Source organism: Oryzias latipes, chromosome 9, assembly GCF_002234675.1.
Source record: "Oryzias latipes chromosome 9, ASM223467v1".
NCBI lineage: Eukaryota > Metazoa > Chordata > Actinopteri > Beloniformes > Adrianichthyidae > Oryzias > Oryzias latipes.
In genome coordinates this window covers 12,587,085-12,607,429 of record NC_019867.2, presented here as the reverse complement: position 1 = coordinate 12,607,429, position 20,345 = coordinate 12,587,085, and the positions used below count along the sequence as shown (strand labels likewise).

The window sequence follows — 20,345 nt, the reverse complement described above, 5'->3', positions numbered from 1 at the left end:
AACGAAAATGGGTCACAGAGACACGGAAGTTACCGCTGAAAGCGGCTTAGTTTTGCCGGCGTACAGAGAGCATATCCGCGTGAATGACTTATGACGTGAATGATTACTGCGTTCGAACGGATTAATTATTGCGTTCGAACGACATAATTATTGCGTTCGCACGAGTTAATCATTTCGAGGGAACGGAATAGTATTTTGAGGGAACGCAATAGTATCTTGTGGGAACGGAATAGTATCTTGTGGGAACGGAATAGTATTTCGTGCAAACGACATAATAACCTGTGGGAACAAGATATTAATCTTTGGGAACAAGATATATTTTTATATCTTAATGTCAGGACACAGGCTCCATATAATACACCTACAGATGTTAAATAAGACCTGTGTGTTTTTTTAGTGCGACGCCCAGCTTTTGAAATTAGGGATGAACTTGCTGTGCCAAACTCTGTACTCTGTGAGACCCTTGCTGCCAGTCCCTGTGAAAATGATTGACATGGCCGCCCAAGTAAACACCTCCTCAAACTCATCCCTGTTGTCTCCATCACTGCAATTGTTATTGTACCTGAAAATAGCCTAACATCTCATTCAGTTAGTTATTTGAGATTATCTGCATCACAGATTTAAACATACTTGTACAGAAAACATTTTTGCCAGTACACAGTGGAAAAACACAGATGTATACATACATGTTTCTGAGTGCATTTTAAAATCCTTGTTTAACATGCACAGCTCTTAACAACCAAGCACTGTTCTATAAAAGACCTTTTGCAGCCATACACTCCCAGCAGGTCCCTGAGATCATGCGACTAGGGTATGCTGGTCGTGAAGAGAACCCAGTTAAAAACTAAAGGTGACAGCCTTTGCAGCAGTGGCTCCATCCCTCTGGAAGTTTGTTCCTCTCAGCCTCAGATCTGCAGATTCAGTGTTTTTCTTTTAAAAAGCAGCTAAAAACCTCTCTTTTTAAAATAGCTTTTTTATAATTCTTTTTATATTCTGTGTTTTACTGTGAAGCACTTTGTGATTTTTATTATGAAAGGTGCTTTACAAATAAAGATTACTATTATTATTATGTGTATATATTTTTATCATTTAATTTATAAATAAATAATGCTAACTAAATTATTTTAATTTTATTTGTTAATTTTCTTTATCTTCAATCTCTAAGTCAATTGCAACACTACATTTTACTCCATAAGGAATAAATAAATGTCTTTTTGAGCTATTACAAATCCAATAAAAAAAGACAATATTGGTTTTCATATATTGTTCATGTTTCTATCAAACATTTGGTAATGTAATGCTTACTAAAACAACCGGTTGGACTCTTTGTTTGTGTTCTGACATTTTATGCACAAATTAGCTGCAATGCACCTTTTTTTAATTGCCGCTGCCTAGGTAATCAATACAATTGGTTTGCCAGATGCTGATTTGAAAATTGGCTCTCCGGTGGACATATTGATCCATTGCTGCCATGTATCTTACCTCAGCTCTTTATGATAAAATGCCAGATTTTCAGCTTTTTTACCACAGTCCTCTAAAAAAATTGTGATTCTCAGCATTTCTCTCTTTTTTATATATATAAATACATATTATTTTTTTAACAATTCTGCTTTGAAATTTCCACTCTTAAAATTTTCCCAAGGACCATATAGGCGATTTTATTAAAAAAAAATGTCTCAAAAATGTCCTCTTTTGTCAGAGACCTGTACAGTGTGTATGAACAGCTTCATTCAGTTTGTCCTTTGCCTGTCAGTTTTTACCTCCTCCTACTGTCCTCTCTTTGTCTGCTCTGTTGGACATTGTTTATTTGTGTTAACTCCAGCTGCTTTGAGTTGAAACACAAAAGGCCCTGTTATCTAGGTTACTGAACGTACAAGCTGATCTTAGTGGACAGTTCACATGCCCGCTATTCAACCCTTCGCAGCACATTTTACATTAAATGAAAAGCAAAAGAATTTGTTATGCTTTACTGTTCTGCTTTAAACCTATGCTGCTGCTTTGCTTTTGGAATTTCCGAATCCCTATGCCAGTCCTCAGACCCTCTCCAGTCTCTTGCTTGCTCCTTGCCAATGTCTGAATGCTAGTTGCTCTGATCAACCTGCAACCTTTGTGTAAAACCTGTTCTCAAGGTTAGTGTCCTAAACTGTCCTCCTAAGTTTTTTTCCCCTTTATGTTTTATTTTGCAGGACACAAGCAGAGATGGCCCACACGTGTCGTGGAACAATAAACTTGGCCACAGCGCACATCGACACAGAGGACGCATGCAACATCGTCCTGAGCAGCGGAGGCCGCACTTACCACCTGAAGGCCAGCACCGAGGTGGAGCGGCAGAGATGGGTGACGGCGTTGGAGTTGGCCAAAGCTAAAGCCATCCGCATGATGAATGATCAGTCTGGTAAGAGCAAAAGTAAACAGGCTTTTTGGCAAACGGAGTACCAAACTTCAAGCTTTTAAGTATTGAAGATCAGAATAAAGCTTCTTCCCAACTCTATTCTAATTCCACTTGGAGCCAGAAGGGGGCAGTGCTGTCTGCTTTGTCTAGTTGGAAAACAAACAAGACTATGCTAATACCACTGTGAGAACTGAGCTTCCATTCAACCTCATCCTAACAACAGAACACTCTCCTTTCCAGAAACACTGCTTCTTTTATGGCTGTATTAGGTCTTGCTGGTTAAAGGTTGTGGGAAAGGGCTGGCTGCAATGTTTTTTTTTTTATGTTTGACTCTGGCATCAGCCCTGAGAGTCTCTGGCCTACTCTTTTGCAGACGCATTCTCCAGAGGTTGAAGCAGGCTATATATTCTTCTGGCCTCCATTTGAAATTCAGATCACTAAATATAGACTAGGGTGGGGTAGTGTAGGGGCTTTTTGCTTTTAGTTGAGCTCTTCCAGTGTTAGAGATTGCTAGAATATTTGTACTTTTCCACGTGTAAGTCACACGCTGTAGGATAAACATCCTAACTGAGCTAAACTGAAGATTATGTGCTTGAAAAACATGTTTTGAATGCAGCATTTTTATACAAAACACATTTTTTTCCAGAGATCCTGGAGAGGTGGCCCAGCCAAGACAAGTAGAATATGAGTCTTTTTGAAGACTTCTGGAATCTTTTTACTTTATGTAATACATTATCTCTACTTTAATCTATTTGTTGCCCAGCAAGAAGTAATGTGTATTTATTTATTTGAGTCTCATTTTACAGCTCTCACTCCCTCAAGGGGAGAATTTGTTAACACAGGACACAGGACAGAAATTCCAACTCAAATAAACACGTTTCTGCTAAAATAACACTTTCGTAGTATTCAGTATTACTTCCTAGTATGCTACTGGACTCTGCCAAGACAAACTGATCATTTCTGAATTCATTTTCCCTTTTTTGTTTTTATGTGTTACAACGAGCTCTTATCAACCTATTCAGGCTGAAGTAGAGCGTGTAATTCTTAAGTAAAAAAACTAAAAAAGAAACACAAAGACTTTACGTCATTAATCTGACTTTCCCTTCATTTTCATCTCGTGTTTTGAATTTTTTTCCCCTTTTTTTAATGGTTTCCAGTTTTGCTTTGCTACATGAAATAACCAGTTTGATAAAGGCATTATTTGTCAGTTGTCTGTAGCATCCTGTTCAGACGTTTTATTCATGAGCAGCTCGGTGGCATGAGCATATGTTTTTCCTGATGAAGCTCCTCTTGAATTGCTCACACCGTGCCAAGTAAGGTTTCTCGGTAGAATCAGCAGGTGGCAGTGTTTGCCCTCACTTCATCTGATTTCTCCAGTGTCTTTCTTATTGGTTGCCAGGAAATGTTTTTTTTTTACCAGAACACAAGACATTTGCCTCAAATGGTGCGCCTCGTGTGTAAACTAAAACAGCTGTTTTCAAAGCTAAACAAGAGTCAGAATATCTCTGGTTCAAGCTAAGTTCAGGAAAACAGAGCTGCTATAAGACAATACCACCTGATCTGACATTCTAGCTGTTGGAAGTATTGAGTTCTTGAGCAGCAGTGTGTTGATCTGGGCCAGCATTTAATTAGCAAGTCAATCTAACAGACGGGGTGAGATTTGACTCACAGGGGCTCAGCTAATTTGTCAGTGAAATAATTGAAGTTTTTTTTCTGACACACATTCCTGCTTTATGTTTTTTGTATACATTTGTATTTATTCTGTCAAATCATATCCCTTTGCTAAAAACTGCAGTGCTCTGTCCATGGTCCTGAAACTGTTCGAAAAAGGACAAAGGACAAATTAGCATCAAGCATTTGAAGACTGTGCATTTGTGTGAATCCTCTTTCAGTCTCCTCCCTCCTGGTGTGTTCTTGGTGCTGGTTTTTCTTTTACTCTCCTTACATTTTCTCCAGTGCTCCCTCTTTTCTCTCTCTTTTCGTCACCCTCTCACACTCCATGCCTGGTTTTCCCGCCACTCCCTCTTTTTGTCCTTTCTTGCCTTTCACTCCCAGTAAGCCGTTGACTCTGTTTTCCATCCAGCTGGCTAATATTTTCAAAAATGAAGTCCCTTAGTTTTCCACATCAATCTCATTTCTTTATTTTTTAATAGAATCAATGTTTTCACCGTTTAAGTTCTAAGGAACAACAGACAGGATAAGACCAGGGCTACCTTAAGTAAGTACATACATTTTTCTGTTTGTTGGGTTGAAATGTGTGAGGATGGGGGTGTGTGGATGGGGTTTTGGATTTAGTTTATTAATATTATTATGCATGTATGTTTTGGACATTTAAACATATTTGCAGTCCATCATGACTGAAAACTGTTGGAAGGTCTGTTTTATAGAGAGGTAAATGTAACTTTTAAAGGAAGGTGAGAACAAGTACATTCTGGTATCAATTCTGCTATCAATGTGCACTAAACATTCCTGCGCTAAACAAACTTATAATTTCTTGCTCGGGCTGTGTTGGGGACTGAATGTGTGTAAGAAGATGCTGAGGCTTAAACTGGAATACAACATTCTAGCTGTAATGTTTTACTGCTTATAGTAATATACTCAGAACAGAAGACCTAATGTGTTCTTTCCACAGCGTAGCAGTTTAATTATAAAATATTTTAAATATTAGTCTCTCCAATTATTTTTTAATCATTCTTTTGTGGTTCTTATTTTGTATTTTAAGTTTACCAGCACCTGCTCTTTTCACAGTGAGATGTTACCATGTTGGGTTTTCTGGCCTCACGAGAGAGTATTAAGAAATGACAGATGGTATGCTTATCATCTTCATTAATTAGTTCTACTGCGGCTGTTTACTGAATTGCTTGTGCCTGTTTGTCTTGGAAATTAACATCATGTATTGGCATGGGTCGATTTGTTAGATCAGCTTAGTCCCCACTGACAAGTGAAACAGGCAGTAATATTGGAGTTAGATTTGGTTTCTCAACAAAACACAGAAAATCAACACACTAAAAAAGATTATCTGTTACTATTCAAATAGTCAGATGATCAAAAGTGATGGTTTTAACTTTAATCTATGTGTTTTCTGATTGAAATTGTGATTTATTTATTTTTTGTTGTGAAATCCAACCTCATCTTTGGACACTGGAGTTACTGATGTAGATTTTGCTTCTTCTCTCATCCTTCTGCCCTTCCCTCCTAAATCTGTCCTTATTACATATTTTTCTCATGACCTTTTCCAACTTGCTGAAACTAATTAGATTTAAAGTCAGACTTTCATAATTTCCCAACTGTCTTAACATTTTCATCTGTTCTGTAATATATCTCTTTATATTTGATTTATAATAACTTCTTATGGTATTCTTATTTAAATAATTTTGTTTTTAGGTAGAGCTGCCAAATCATCCTTATTGTTTTATGACATTAAAAACATCTCCCACATACACTTGCTTTGAAAACTTGTGCTTTTACATACCAGTACTCCTACATTTTTTCAAATTAAATGCAATTTTAAATTGGATTTAGTTCATGAATCCACATTATTGGGACCACCTGTGATTTGAGTGCAGGTGTTGCTGCATTGTGTTTTTCTTAATATAATTTAGTCTATTAGGAGGTCTAATTTGTTTTAAATTGCACCATAAGTATTGAATACATATCCGACTGAGTTTCTGATTTATTGGTGTTGATTTCAGCAGCGCCTCCACTTGTGACATACTTAAAAGCTGCTCCCTGAGCAGATCTAACAATAAAACCAAGCAATGGGCTTGATTGATCTAAAAATAATCCTAATTATAAACAAATAAATGAGTAGAAATTAGCTTTGTAAGTTGTGTTGCCACATAACTTAGACTGTTATTTTCTGCTTTTCTTCAGCGTTGCGGCTTTTGCTTGTTCACTCTGGCTCCGGTCTGTGACGGCTGAGATGCTGCAGGGAACCTGGACTCATTATTAAGCTTGTGTCCAAGTCAGCACACATTTTTCTGTCACGTGTGTTATTATTTTTCTGCATCGTCAGCATGAAGTCACCAAAGTAGAAAAGTCATTAAAAATACTATTAATAGAATACTACTAAAATCCAAATTATTTCAAAGTTTTTTCTTTACATTTTTATTTTTTATTTTTTTTTCAAATAAGAAGAACAGGGGTCTGTTTCATTTTAATCCTTTTTCTGATTTGTGAGCTATGACCTTTTCTTCTACTTTGTTGAAGTGAACCACTTTCCTCTGAACAAGTACAATTTACTTTACCAGCAAGAAAATAAAAGTGTGTTTGTTAGTAGATTTGCTTGTTCCCTAAATGTAAACTTCACAGAAAAATGTTCACTATTTTATGTTAAAAGACTTTCATCAAAAGCAACTGATGAAGTTTGTCATGGTCACACTCACTAACTTATTGCATCCATGACTCTAAATAGAGGCTAAATAAAAAGTATGTGATATTAAAGGGGACCATCACATTTAAGTCATTCGGCCAATAATTTTTTAATAAAGAGCTTTCCAACAGTTTATTTTAACACGAATACTACATTCTGAAATTGTTCTTTTTATAAGCTTTAGTCTGATCAGAGCTGGAGGAGTTGCAGCTTAATTTCATTCTGTTTGACTTGTATAAATAGAAGGATGTTACATCACGGTCTGTTAGTGTTTAACTGTGACTTAAATCTTTTTTTTTTTTTTTTACACAAAAGTGTGTATTTTTTTGCCTTCTTGTAGAGAAAAAGAGAAATTATAAGAACTTAGCATTTCCACGACAAGGACGAAAACTCTTTTTTACTTTAGGCTTTTGCATATAAATTCAAGTGTAAAGCAAACAGTTCTTACTTAAAGAACCAACTTCTGGCGTGCAAAGATCCCACCAGGGCTTTTAATGTCATTGATGTCTACATGCATGTAAGGATGAGTGATTCCTCACTGGGCATCAGCTGTGGTTTCCAGATGCTGCATGGGGCTTTCATGTGAAGTGTCTGTTTGACATTACTAAATCAGCAGTTTGATGCACAGTCATGTTAGCCAAGTCAGGCTGATGGCAAAAGCAATTACTCTTTACTCTAGCAATTGTGGTTAATTAAACTTAATTAAATATTGAGGATCCTTCAAGTCTATTGAATTAGCTGCTTGTTATCAACTCAGGATGTCGTGCGTTAGGACATCTAATTGCAGCTTTGTGCTTCACTGAAATCATTTGGAGTATTTCTGGTTCTCACATGCATTTCTCCCTCAGTGACAGTCAGAGAGCACTTTATTTGAGCTTCATCTACTAAATATCTCTGACTGTGCTTGTATTTAATCTAGAAAACGAAGAAAACTGCATCGTGAGATTCCACTCTTTTTTTTTTTAACTGTTAAAATCTAAAAAAAACGAGAACAATGAAGGTCAAGTCTAAAGTTAATTGTGGTTTCATGCTGCATTGCTTTCAAGAACAAGCCTAAAGACATTTAAGAAACATCGTTTATTTACAGTTCAACAACCTTTCCTCATCAGCACTTTTGATTCGGCTTACATGCCGCCCTCAGCAGCCGGTCCCCAGCTTTTTTCAGACCTCCTGTTATTCCCACACTCTTCTGCAACCAAACTGTTGTGACTGGCATGCATTTTAATGCAAGTGTGGCATTTATAATCATGTAAATGAGGCATTGCTGAGTTGTGGAAGACTATGTTTTAGATAGAAATGTTTATTAACTCGAGAAAAATTAGGATGCAACACTGAGCTTACAGTCTTAAGCAAAATAAAAAATATTAACAGCAAAGCTGTTAATAATGGAATTTCACTCATGTTTGCATGTTTAATGACATTATTTTAATATTTAGCTCAGAGGAGAAGACATAATATGTACAGTACTGATCTTGTGTGAGTTGATTACTGGCTGCTGAGTCCAGTTTTCTTTCTGCTTCACTCCTTCCACTCCCTCCCTCCTTACATCCTGCACTGCACTGGGAGAAACAGGAGAATTGTAAATGTGGCCCGGTTTTTGATTCTACGCATTCAAATAGTTTGGGTTTGTGCAGTGCAGGACATGGTGGACAAGCTAGGCAGTCCAAGACAGAGATTACAAGGTGCGCCTGCATTGAACTTAAAACATTTTTGTGTGTGTAAGTAGGCCTCCGTTTGTTTGCATGCTGCAACATTGCGAAGGGTAAATCCGTTTTTCAGAGGCGGCCCCAGCGACAGTGTTGTGTCTGTGGAAGCGAGGACTTAGATCAGGCCCGCAAAGAGTCAGATGAAGGGCAGGAGATGCTGGGAGCCAGGGATGGCCCACTCGCTCTGCACCTCGGGCTGCTTGAGTAAACTCAACCAGGGTCAGTACAGTTACAGATGAATTGCATCACAGGAGCATGAAGCTGTCCCACTCCTGTCCATCCACCCAAAGGCAGCTTTTCCTCTGCAATCTTTTTTTTTTTTCCTTTTCCCCTAAATTGTCAATCCCCCATGCAGCGTGGGCATCTGTCACCACTGATGCTTGCATCCTGTGGCATGTCTCAGAAATCCATTTCCTCACCTTGTAAAGAGAGCAGGATGCCCCTCTTCTCCCCTGCTATGCATGCTCTTCCACCTTACAGTTTGCTTTCGTTTCTTTTCCCTCCAGCTCTGCTCTGTGCTCCTCATCTGTCTTAAATTTGCATATAGACAAATCACAGTCTGCACGGCAGTGTTAGCATCTGCAAAAGCATGGATCAGAAACTCTGAAATGGGATTTTCTGTGAATTGTAGAGTTCAAACTTGTTCTTATTATTTTTGAAGGAGGAACACTGTTCTGATCCTGAGGATCACACACTCAGCCAGTTACACTGTCACAGAGATAAGGGATATTACTTGCTACAAATCATTACTTTATTACTTCTCATGGCAATTATGGTAACACCCTGTTTATTTACTGAGAAGTTGTATTTCAACTCGCGGAGCATCAATGGAAATGAAAATAAGGTTTTTCTTCAGCTGTATAGTGTGCATAGTTTATCATAGCCTTTTCAGGCTGAGGCACATTTTCCTTCAGTGCAAGATAATAAATACCTTAAGTGTTGATGTGAAATTAGTATTTCAAATGCGTACTGTATTATTAAACATCTTTTACTAAATAAATTAAACAGATTTCTGAGCTTACTTAAGGAGTTTATCTAACATCATCCTTCAAATTGTAATTATTTTTAAAAGAAAGTTAACATTACTGTATATTTTTATTTAATTGATATTAAAGCACAAAAAAACTAACAGACAGCTCATTACTACTCAGAAATTAGTTGTCTTTTTTACATCTTCCTACTTTTTATGGATATTAGTATTGATCCTGTAAGCCAGAGGAAGTCCTTTGTTACCGGACAAAGACACGTTGAATTCCTCTGTAGAAAATAATTGCTGTGCTGGCATTTTTTATTGTAAAAAGTAAGAATACACCACAGTTAGCCCCGTTTTGGAATTGTCATGCAGGCCTTCATGAACATTTCCACCTGTAAGTCTCAACAGTATTTGGAGCCTGGCCACCAGATGAAGGTATTTAGACATTTCAAAAACTGACAAATTTCTATTTGCAGCACTTTTAAAGCAGCAGTTCAACGCTCAATTTGGGATTGTTTCTTTGTTGAAGGTCCGTGTTTAAAACTATGAGTCCAGAACTCTGCATTTATGCCAAACGCAGATAATATAAACATGTTGAAATTGCCATATAATTTTGGTTTTATTTTTACATTATTTGCTAAATAAGTATTTTTTCGTGCTCAAATATTATTAGAGCTGCAGTGGACAATAAATATGAGCAGACTTAAACTTCCAACACAGACATTTCTCTTCTTTATGTAGTCGACCATTTTCTAAACACAAGCCAGTTGTCTCTTTGAGGAGACCCTCACTTCACTCACCATGAAATGACTGTTCCAGTATAAACAATAGAACTTTATGGTAGGAAATGTCTGTACTGCTGTTTATTGTAACTGTCCCTCTAATCGGATGTCGTCCTCTGATATTTCACACACAGGTTAAACGTTCTTGACAGTCGTATCATTGAAACGAGGCAGTTTCAGTGCTTATCACCACTGAACATGCCAGGCGTGTATATAAATCAGTTGATATGTTTAGATGTTTTCTGAATCTTTAGAGACGCAGCTAAATTGTACATTTGAGAAGAGAGTTGTCTTTTGTCACATTTGTGTGCCTGCTGTGCAGGAGCTGATGTCTTTGTCATAAGCAAAGGGAAGTCATGCAGTTTAAAGAATAAAACCATTCTGAACATGGAAAAGGGATTTCATTCCAGACACAACCCTCACATTCCAGAGAAAATAGGGGCCTAACTTGTTCAGTAATGATGTAGAAGTGATGCTATAAATCTTCAAAAGGCTACAGCCTTTTTGTCGGAAAAGATTAATTCCCCAAAATTAAACATTTGTGCCCATTGCTGTTGTTTTCTGTTAGTCTTTTCCTTCCTTTGCTCCCTCTAACAGCACACAGTTTAATAATGCTCCCAGGGATGTGCTGCAGAGCTTTTGGGATGTGATGAGTTGCCCTGCACATTTTCTCATTTGCTGGTGAATAGCTGACTGCAACATTACAGGATGACCCGCTGTCTCCTTCGTTTGTCTCTCTGTGATATATCTCAGGGGAGGACTAGAGCCGGTTAGCAATTACCAATCAGAATTACACTCCTATTCCTTAGCATGCTTCCTCTCTTGTCATCTCATCTGTTCTCTATTCTGTGTCATATTTATCCCTTTCCACTCACAGTCTTTCCAAAGCACATCTTAAACACGATTTCTTTAGTAATATATACTGCATAGTTTATGCTAAAATCCCACAGATCTTTCTTTTTAATGAGCATTCTAAACACAAACCACAGCCAGAGCATTTTGTTGAGTTTTGGAGTGACCTCTGGTATGTTCTGTTTATCCTTTAGCAAGATTATGACCCACATTTAAAAAAGAACCACCCTTGAGAAGAGAGACAAAGGAAAGCAAGCAATGAGAGCACAGTTTCCAGTTTTAAACCACATCAAGCTGGCTGGGGATAAATTGAATAACAACTGAAAGCAAAGAAAAGAGACTCGTTCCAACCCTTCATAACAGAAATCACCTGCTTTTGCTTAGATCTTGGTAACATCCAAACTCAACCATCATATAGTGCACTTAACTTCAGAAAGAAATTCCCTTTGTATCCTTCCTATTAATTAATTGATCAAATTAATAATTAAAATACATTTTGTGTAAAAATTCTGCCAACTTAATTAGTGAAAAACCTCTCATACAGTGAAAGGCTGCGTAGTTGTGAACTCAACCCGTGCACAGTCAAAGCTTAACCAGGTTAGACTTCTGGCTGGGATCTAGTCTGTGAAATCACACTTTCCAATTGATATGATTTCATGTCTAAAAGACAGTTTAAAGAGCTTCAATTAGTAATACGTTTTTAAAATACCCAAACGTTTACAGCTAGGTTTTTAAATGAGATCTTAGAAATATGAGATCATTTGAATCCGAAATATGTTGGTCAGCACAGAGAAGATTAGCATCTCCCTCATATTTGATTAGTCTATATTGCCAGGAGGGCTGAACAGTGGCGCAGTGGTTAGCGCTCTCGCCTCACTGCTAGAAGGCCCTGGTTCGAATTCCGGCTGGGACCTTTCTGTTTGTGAAGTTTGGATGTTCTCCCTGGGTTTTCTCCGGGCACTCTGGCTTCCTCCCACAGTCCAAAAACATGCTTCATAGGTTTATTGGTAGTTAGGTGTCCTTAGGTGTGTGTGTGTGTGTGTGTGTGAGGGAGTGAACTTGTCCAGGGTGTTCTCCACCTTGATGGATGGATATAATTGTCACTATTTGGGAGTTTGTATATATATTACCTGCTGGTTTTCTAACATCTAAAGCTGAAATTTTTAATCACACATTTTATTCATAATCAAATTCTGTATTAATAACATGCAATTTAGTTTACTTGCTAAAAAAAACCCTAATTTCATTAGTGTCAAGATGCTCTTACAACATGTACTCTAGTTGTTTTGATCTGCCTTTTTTCGGTTGGAATGCCTAAAACATTTGAATCCATCTCATGTTTGTTTTACTATATTTTTCCAGTGTATTACTTTTTAAACACTATCTTATCACTTGAGGTTGTAAATGACTATGAAATGTGAATAAAAAATTAGAAAGACGGTCAAACAATCACTTTTAAAAACAATGAAAAAAATGATTGTCATATTCAGAAAATGAATTAACATAACATTTTTTAAAGTGGCAGGCTTTCTTAGAGCTGATCCCTAACAATTTATCAGTCCACTGCAGTTGGGTTAGGATGTGTCCTCTCAAGCAGCACATAACTATGCTTTGTTTTAGATGCAGCTTTGCACAGTTAATACTACACGAGCATGCAAAACTTGGTAGGCAGCTTTCATGCACAGACAGACTCTTCAGAGATCAGATAAGCATTTAAACTACTAAACCTTTAATTAACTGTTAGGGATAGTATCAATGTAGAGCTCAATTTGTTCAAATAATGCTCCAAGCATTGTTTAAACACACTACCCTGAGGTCTGTTTTTGTCCACAGGCCCATGAAGCTGACTTCATTCTTCACGCCACATTTAATAACATCTCCCTGCTGAGTACAACTTGAAAACTTTATTCTTTTAAAACAGTTTCTCCAAAAAAAATCTAGGCATTTGTGTCTGATCTAATTGTTGCTGAGGTGAGTTTAGCTCTGAACCAGAGGGGCCACACATCTTTCCAGTGTGCTCGTCGACTCGTGCTAGTCCTTCTGAAACAGGGTGACATCTTGTCAGCTGAAGCTCTGGCTTTACTGGTGTGACAGCCAGTCTTCAGGGACCAGCAAGGAGATGAGACCTGACAGTGAAGCAGCAGACTACGGCTCACCCAATTACATTCTCCCTCTGATTTCTCTCTTTTTCTCAACCCCTAAATGTCGAGGTTAACTCAAAGATGGATGTATGGAACAGCTGAGAAGCAAATGATTTTCTGTATACAGAATATGCCAGGTTATTTTTTTGGTATTCTTTTTGTTTTGTGTGCCCTATCTGCTACTGAAGTTTGACGAACAGAGGGCACTGGTAGACAAAAGGACTTGGAATTGTGTGGGTGATCATGGGTGGGGTTTGCCCTTGAGGCATGACTGGCCTGGTAATGGGCTCCTGGCCTTGTCTCTAGGTGTGGATTGTATTTTGAGATACCCTTCTCCTTGGTCTGTTGCTGTGAAGGAGCTGGTTGGAGACGTGAGCAGGGAGATAAGCATGAATGCAAGAAATGGTTTTAACATAAAACTAACTTTTAATTTGAGGTATAAGAATTATCCTTCTAATAAAATGTTTACATTATTAATTTTTTCTTTTGTCCTCAATAATTTGCTTAACGTTTTATCAAACTAATAACTGGAAGAAACTCTACAGAGGGGAGTCCTAATGCTTTGAAAGAAACTTCTGGAGCCTGGTTCGATTTGCAGGTTTTCAAAACCCAAACCCAAATGTTGCTTTCTCGCTGGACATAGATGTTTTTGCTTTAGTCACGTCATCGGTGCTTTTAGTTTGGTTATCTGTTTCTCCTCATGTTGTTGACTTTTTTTATTTGTTGACCTCAAATAAAAAAATATTACATTAATTCATAAAGACTGTAAGCTATTGTATTATGAGGCATATTATTCTCCTTTCTTAGCAAGGGGAACTACAGAATTAGTCAGCTGTTTAGGTTATATTCATGTGTTTGCAGTAGAACCACTGAAAAAGCATCATTTCCTCTTTTTCCTTTAAACTAACATGCTTTTGTTTTAAATGTAGCTATGGGATATTACTTCAGAAGTTCAGCTCACTTCTTTTTCTGCCTGCTTCATTGCAAACCTTCAAAAGTCTGCTTTATTTTATCTGCTTTATCTGCTTTTTCCTTCTGATGTTCAACATAATTTGATTGTTTTTCTTTTCTTGGATGTTGTTGCTGAAGGGCTTTTTCACTGACCTTTTGCTAGTGAGCTCCATTCTGCCTGTACTTCATTAATGAACTTTGGATAACTGTGTGTGAAAATGGCTGCCCAGGAAAGCCAGCATGGTGAGAGCTTTTCCTTTTTCTCCTCCTTTTTTCTAAGATGAACACTACAAACAAAAAGACCCTGCAATTTTCTGCAATTTTTACTCGACTTCAATATTATTTGGGTCCAATATTAATGTTTTTTTTAATTATTATGACAATTGTTACTAATAGGTAATAAGTCGAAGTACTAATGCTTTCAATTTCTAAGGAAGTACCGACAATAATATGCAGATTAAATAAGGTTAATCTATTTTTAAGCGTTATGTAACCACGGTCCTCATTTTAATATTATTACTCTAATTCTGTGGTTAAGTTCCAAAGAAAACTAATGCTTTGCAGATTTATTCTAAATGTCAGTTTTTATTCTAACCAAAAATGATGTGAGGTGATCTTAAATGGATTCTGTAGTTATTACATAGGTATACATAACTACCTGCAGTGGAATCATAAAGAATCATTTGTAGAAAACTTCTAATGCTATTAGGGAGCAGGAGTGAAAGGCAAATGTATTATCAACCAACATTGGTGCCAATTACTATTTAAAATGTTTTCAATTATTGAGTATTTGATAAAGATTATTTACTTTTTAAAAACAAAATTACTACTCATTCTGTGTTGGCTTTTAGCAGATCCTCTGAATGGTTTAATAGTTATGGAAAACCCAAAGTGCATCAGCAATACTGTGTTTTTGTTCCCTATAATGTTGAGCATCCGTTGGCTAAAAGATTGTAAACCCAGGAGTGTGTTTACACTCCTGGGTTTACAATCCAAACTCCGACAAACTCCGACAAACTCCTGTTTGTCGGAGTTTGGATGCTTCAAAGGACGAAGACTTTGTCAAACTTGAACCCGCCGTCCCACAGGCGGATGGATATTCATGTCATGGTTGCCTGCTGTAAAAGGACAAGGATGATGGCGTCTCTTGTTGTTAGGTCACAGCCAGCTGCTGTGCTCTCAGGAGAAAGTATTACTGTAATGCTGCTTCTCTTCCAAAACTCTCTTTTATCTGCTGCATAACAGGCATTTTTAATGAAAGAACAAAAGAAAAAAAACCCAATGTGCTGTTCTTTCCAAACATGCCAAGGTTATGAGGATGGAGTATAGTTAGGGGAAAATTCCCTCATTCCTCAAATGCCTAACCAGGACATTTACAAGGTTATTTTTGAATGTTATATCATCACTTTTTCTATTTTATGCCCTCATATATTTCCTTTCTCCTTCTCAACATTCCGTTTCTAATGATATTGATGTTTCTTCTTGTATCAGGCTTTACCAGCTGTTGAAATTTCACTCCCCATCTATGACCTTTAGGGTTTTATAGCTTTTGATTATGACTATGTGTCCACAAAGAGGACATTGGTTTATGATGTCCTTTCGATTTAATCTCAGTCATATAGATTTATGGTATAGAATTTAATCACCAGAGATGGAGATCTTCTTCTTTCTCCTGTCTCTATGATTCATTTTAACCTTCTTTGCGGGGCTCTCCTCTTCTAGATGACTCAGGAGACGAGGAGCCCACATCCCAGTCGGACCGCAGTGAGCTACAGGGTACGCTAAAGTTACTTGTCAGCAAGCTTGATGACCTCAGCACATGTAATGACCTCATCGCCAAGCATGGAGCAGCCCTGCAACGTTCCCTGACTGAACTTGAAGGCCTCAAAGTCACCATTGAAGGTGGAGAAAAGATCAAGGCTGTCAACGAGCGAGCCACCCTCTTCCGCATCACTTCCAATGCAATGATCAATGTAAGTGTCCATTACGTTGCAGTTCAATCGTGGCTAGAAAGAAATGTGGGACTGGCATCCTTTGATGATGACTTTTTAAAAATGAATGCTTAACATCTTGTTTTTTTTAACTGTGGCTTTACACATGTTTCACATCGGTGGGTTTTAACACGCTTTTCACAGGGTGGGCTTCTTTTAAAGGTGGTGTGACGGAGAAACCACATAAGAAATACTAAGGTTGGTTGGCAATAAAATACAAGCTGGATTACTTTTTTCTGATCTAAGCCTGTAAGGTAACAGTAACCTACAAATGTAAACAAGCTCACTGATGATAAATGCTAAGGCAGGGGTGGGCAAACTTTTTGACACGTGAGCCACAAACTGTTTCAAAAATTGACAGAAAGGCCAGACCAGGAGTTGATGTGTGGCTTGTCTTTGTAATCCACCTCATAAGACAGGGGTGTCAAACTCATTTTCACTGAGGGCCACATCAGCATAGTGGTTGTCCTCAAAGGGCCAGATATAACTTATACATGTAACTAAATGTAATGAAAATAAATGTAACTACTCCTTAATGTTAAATTACTCATTTATCTATTTATTATAACTTTTTAAAATTACAATTACAGTTGAAAACATATGTTTGCTTGTTACTCTAGCATACATCCTTTTACATTTGATTCTGTCAGGTTAGGTTATATGGATAGTGTTAAAGTTCTAACACTATCCATTGACATATTTCAAGTCTGATTACCCCTAGATATAAATAAATACACACCAATTTTTATTATTACTTAAAAGCTTTTATGCTCTCGCGGGCCACATGAAAGGACATGGAGGGCTGCATTTGGCCCCCGGGCCTTGAGTTTGACACATGTGTTATAAGAGAATGAAATAACAGAATCTGGAAGAAAAAAATGATTTAATTTAGAATGAAAATTGCAATATGTAATTTAAAACAGAATATTTTGGAGTTTTTATTTCAAAACTGTGACTTTTGTTGTCATTTTAGTGCTAATGATACGAATGGGCTCATGATCTTGAGCAGCAAACTGCTGCATTCATGTGGTCTTGGTATGATTGGCAAAATGACTGTCCGGTTCTGAAAACACACATGAACGTTAAAAAAAACCAACAAATTTTCCAACACAATATGAATGCAGAGTAACTTTCTGCGCCTCAGTAAAGGTCGATGTATTTGCACCATCTATGAGGACACACCAGAATTACAGGGGAAAAAAAACATTATTAAGGATTATAGGTATAATTTATTACAGTTTGGTGGGCCAGATTAAATAGTTTATGGGGCCGCATAAGGCCCTGAACCGTAGTTTGCACACCCCTGTTCTAACATGTGCTACATCATTTTTTGTATTTTAGTAATAAATTGCTTTAGACATCTAACTAGAGTATATTCCTTGAAACAGAGTTCTTTTGTTTGTTGGACCTTATTTATAATGACTTGACATGTCAGGCATGACTATATTAACTGATGCAAAAATCAGATATTTAACTAGTCTACTATAACAATGAAAACAATGGTGAATTCTATGTTGGCACCACCACAACGTATCATATTCAATTGAAAATGTAATGAATTTAAGTAATTTATAATTTAATATTTTCCCTTTGAAGCATTAATATGAAATTTAAAAATGATTATATATTCTTAACAAGACGCCCTATGGTAGACAGGCTATACTGTTCTGCGTTTGCTACGGAGAGTTCAGTCGTGTTGAGGTTCTGAAGAAGTGATACTGAATATGATCTTGGGTGGGGGTGACAAAAATAGCTGCTGTTCCCCCCTCCTCTAAGACCCTCAGCCCTTTAGGCTGTCAGGATATGCTGGGCCCTTTTGGACTACATTAGGACAGACAGCTTTGACTGAAACAAGACAATCATTAAAGGTTAGTTGCTCTTTCTGTGTATTGGGAGATAGCTTTAGCTGTAATTAATATTAGGCTAATTCTTTCTACATCTGGAATATTTCTTTTAACCAATGGATACTTACAGTAAAGTTATTTAGAAGGATTTTTGAATAAATATGGCTAAAATAACATCTTTGGCATTTTCCTTCAATGCATACATTAGTGTATAGACATAAATACTAATAAATACTGCACTCAACTCTTGTCTACTTGAAGCACAAATGAGAGCCATGTGCTGTTTTATCACTAATGTGTTTGAAACAGCTGTTTTCCTTTTTTATTTCTGTTCTTGTGCTTTAATTAATGAATGCACTTTTGATTTATTAAGGCAAAGCTTGTAATCTATCTCTAGTACATTGCAGACACGAAGATAGCAGAGCTTTTACCAAATCTCTAAAAAAAACTTTTTGTTATGTTTTTCAAAATAGTTTTGTATGTTTTTGAAAGAGATTTTTGCCTTGGACATTCAGCTACTGTTGTGATTTTATTGTGTTTATTAGTTGGTGAAACGTTTTCCAAAGTGCACTCACAGGTAGCTACAGATTCAAAGAGTCTAGAACAAATCTCACAAGCCATGTAGTTAAACAGATTTGAAATCAAGGACAAAGGTTTGAACTTGATATTTTCTTTAATCATTATGAATTGATTCATTAAAATGATAATTTTCTGACAAAACTCTGGGAAATTCCTGCTTTGATCAAAAGATTAGAATAAAAGTGTAACACAACGGTCAACCGTGTTCATATACATGAGATGTATGTTATAAACCTCAGTGTGTGGCCAGCCATGTCCCCCACTGGCGACTTGCTGCAGGTTAGTTACACGTTTGAGTCAAAGTTTCATAAGAGGAAGCAGTCCCTGTGGATCTCTTGACTTACAGACTGCTCTGTTGTCACTATAAGCTGATCCAGCAATAATCCTCTGCTGTGTTGAAAATTAAATTACAGTGGTAGGCTATGTCTGCGAAATTTTGACACACCAAGTACATGTTCATGTGAAAAAACAAAACTTAAACCCAACCAGTAACAATCGGGTTTTGATTAAATCCTTTTGTAGAGGACTTCAGTGGTCTATTGCAATAAGAACCCTGTGTTGCTTCTTTTTTGCTGGATAACATGTTTTTGATGTGTAAGAAGCGTGCGGTTAAAGAGAAGACATGGCTGCTTTCTCCAGGTCTTTTACTCTGAGCCATTCACTGCTCATCTGACTTCTCAGGTGGCAGGTTTTCTATTTGCAGCTGGCATACATTTACAAAGCCTCCATTTTAGGCAAATACGGTTTAAACACTTGAAAGAAAAATCAATTCTATGCTAAATACGTTTATTTTTCATCAATAACTTAAGTTTCCCATCACCTTTTCACTTGCTGTGTAAGCTTTATGTTCATGGTCTTCCTGACACGTGCAGTCTTGGAAAGTCAGCACTAAAAAAAGTGGAACTTACTCACATATATACGTATTCTACATGGGTTTTCTGGGTTTCATATCACTGCTGGTTGTGAGGAAGTGGCTCACAACGTCACACAAACTTGTGACTTTAAAGGAGTCTTGGACATTGGTTTTAAAGAGACTCTGAAAAAACTGCTGGTGGTGGATGGTTTCCTGCCTGGTAAGAAACATGTCTCTTTACGTCTGTCATAAATGGTAAAGGTTTTAAAATACATCATTATTTGTAATATTGCAGCTTTAAAACTAAATATTTCACTGAACAAGAATGTGGCTTTTTTGATTTAACAAATAACCAAATGTTGCAACTGCACAGTTTTACAAAATTGATTACCTTTGTGCTCCAACATTACAAGAAATTCATTCTGAAACATTTTTTTATTTTATTTAGTTAGTTGGCTGGTAACATGTTAGTTGATAGGATTAAGCTAAATGATAAAATAACATTTAAAAGTTGGATGTCATAAAATATTTTTCTATATGTAGATAAACATTTTTTAAAAGGTATGAGCTGTAGCACAAAGTACCAAAACCCGAAACATGTATTTGGTCTATTAAGCTGTTTTTTATTGATAGTAATTTGTTAAAAAAAAATGAAAATGAAATCGCTAAAAGCATTATTGTTTTTCATTCTGCTAATCATCCCATTTATGTATTATTTTTCTGACATTAGCAACAGGTTTTATAAACTAAACATTTTTTATAGATCCCCAACTCTGGTACCAAATTGCTTTGAGGCATCTCATCCGATTCTGTGTTTTAGTTTTTTTGTCATTCACAAACTCCTGTTTCCTTCCCAGTAAGATTGCAGAGTCTATCATAAGAACCTAAAGGAGAGGAGAAGTCAGCTGA

At 37.0% G+C, this 20,345-nt stretch overlaps 1 protein-coding gene across 3 annotated transcripts in view; it reads left to right on the top strand.

Annotated features, from left to right (window-relative positions):
• The window catches only part of LOC101175572 (oxysterol-binding protein 2), a 40,594-nt gene that overhangs the window by 7,772 nt on the left and 12,477 nt on the right, over window positions 1–20,345 (top strand). For all 3 annotated transcript variants that reach the window (XM_011479142.2, XM_020705925.1, XM_020705926.2), the window contains exons 2-3: window positions 2,187–2,395; window positions 15,892–16,142. In XM_011479142.2, coding sequence (XP_011477444.1) covers window positions 2,187–2,395; window positions 15,892–16,142 — 460 coding nt within the window. The remainder of the gene's footprint in view (window positions 1–2,186; window positions 2,396–15,891; window positions 16,143–20,345) is intronic.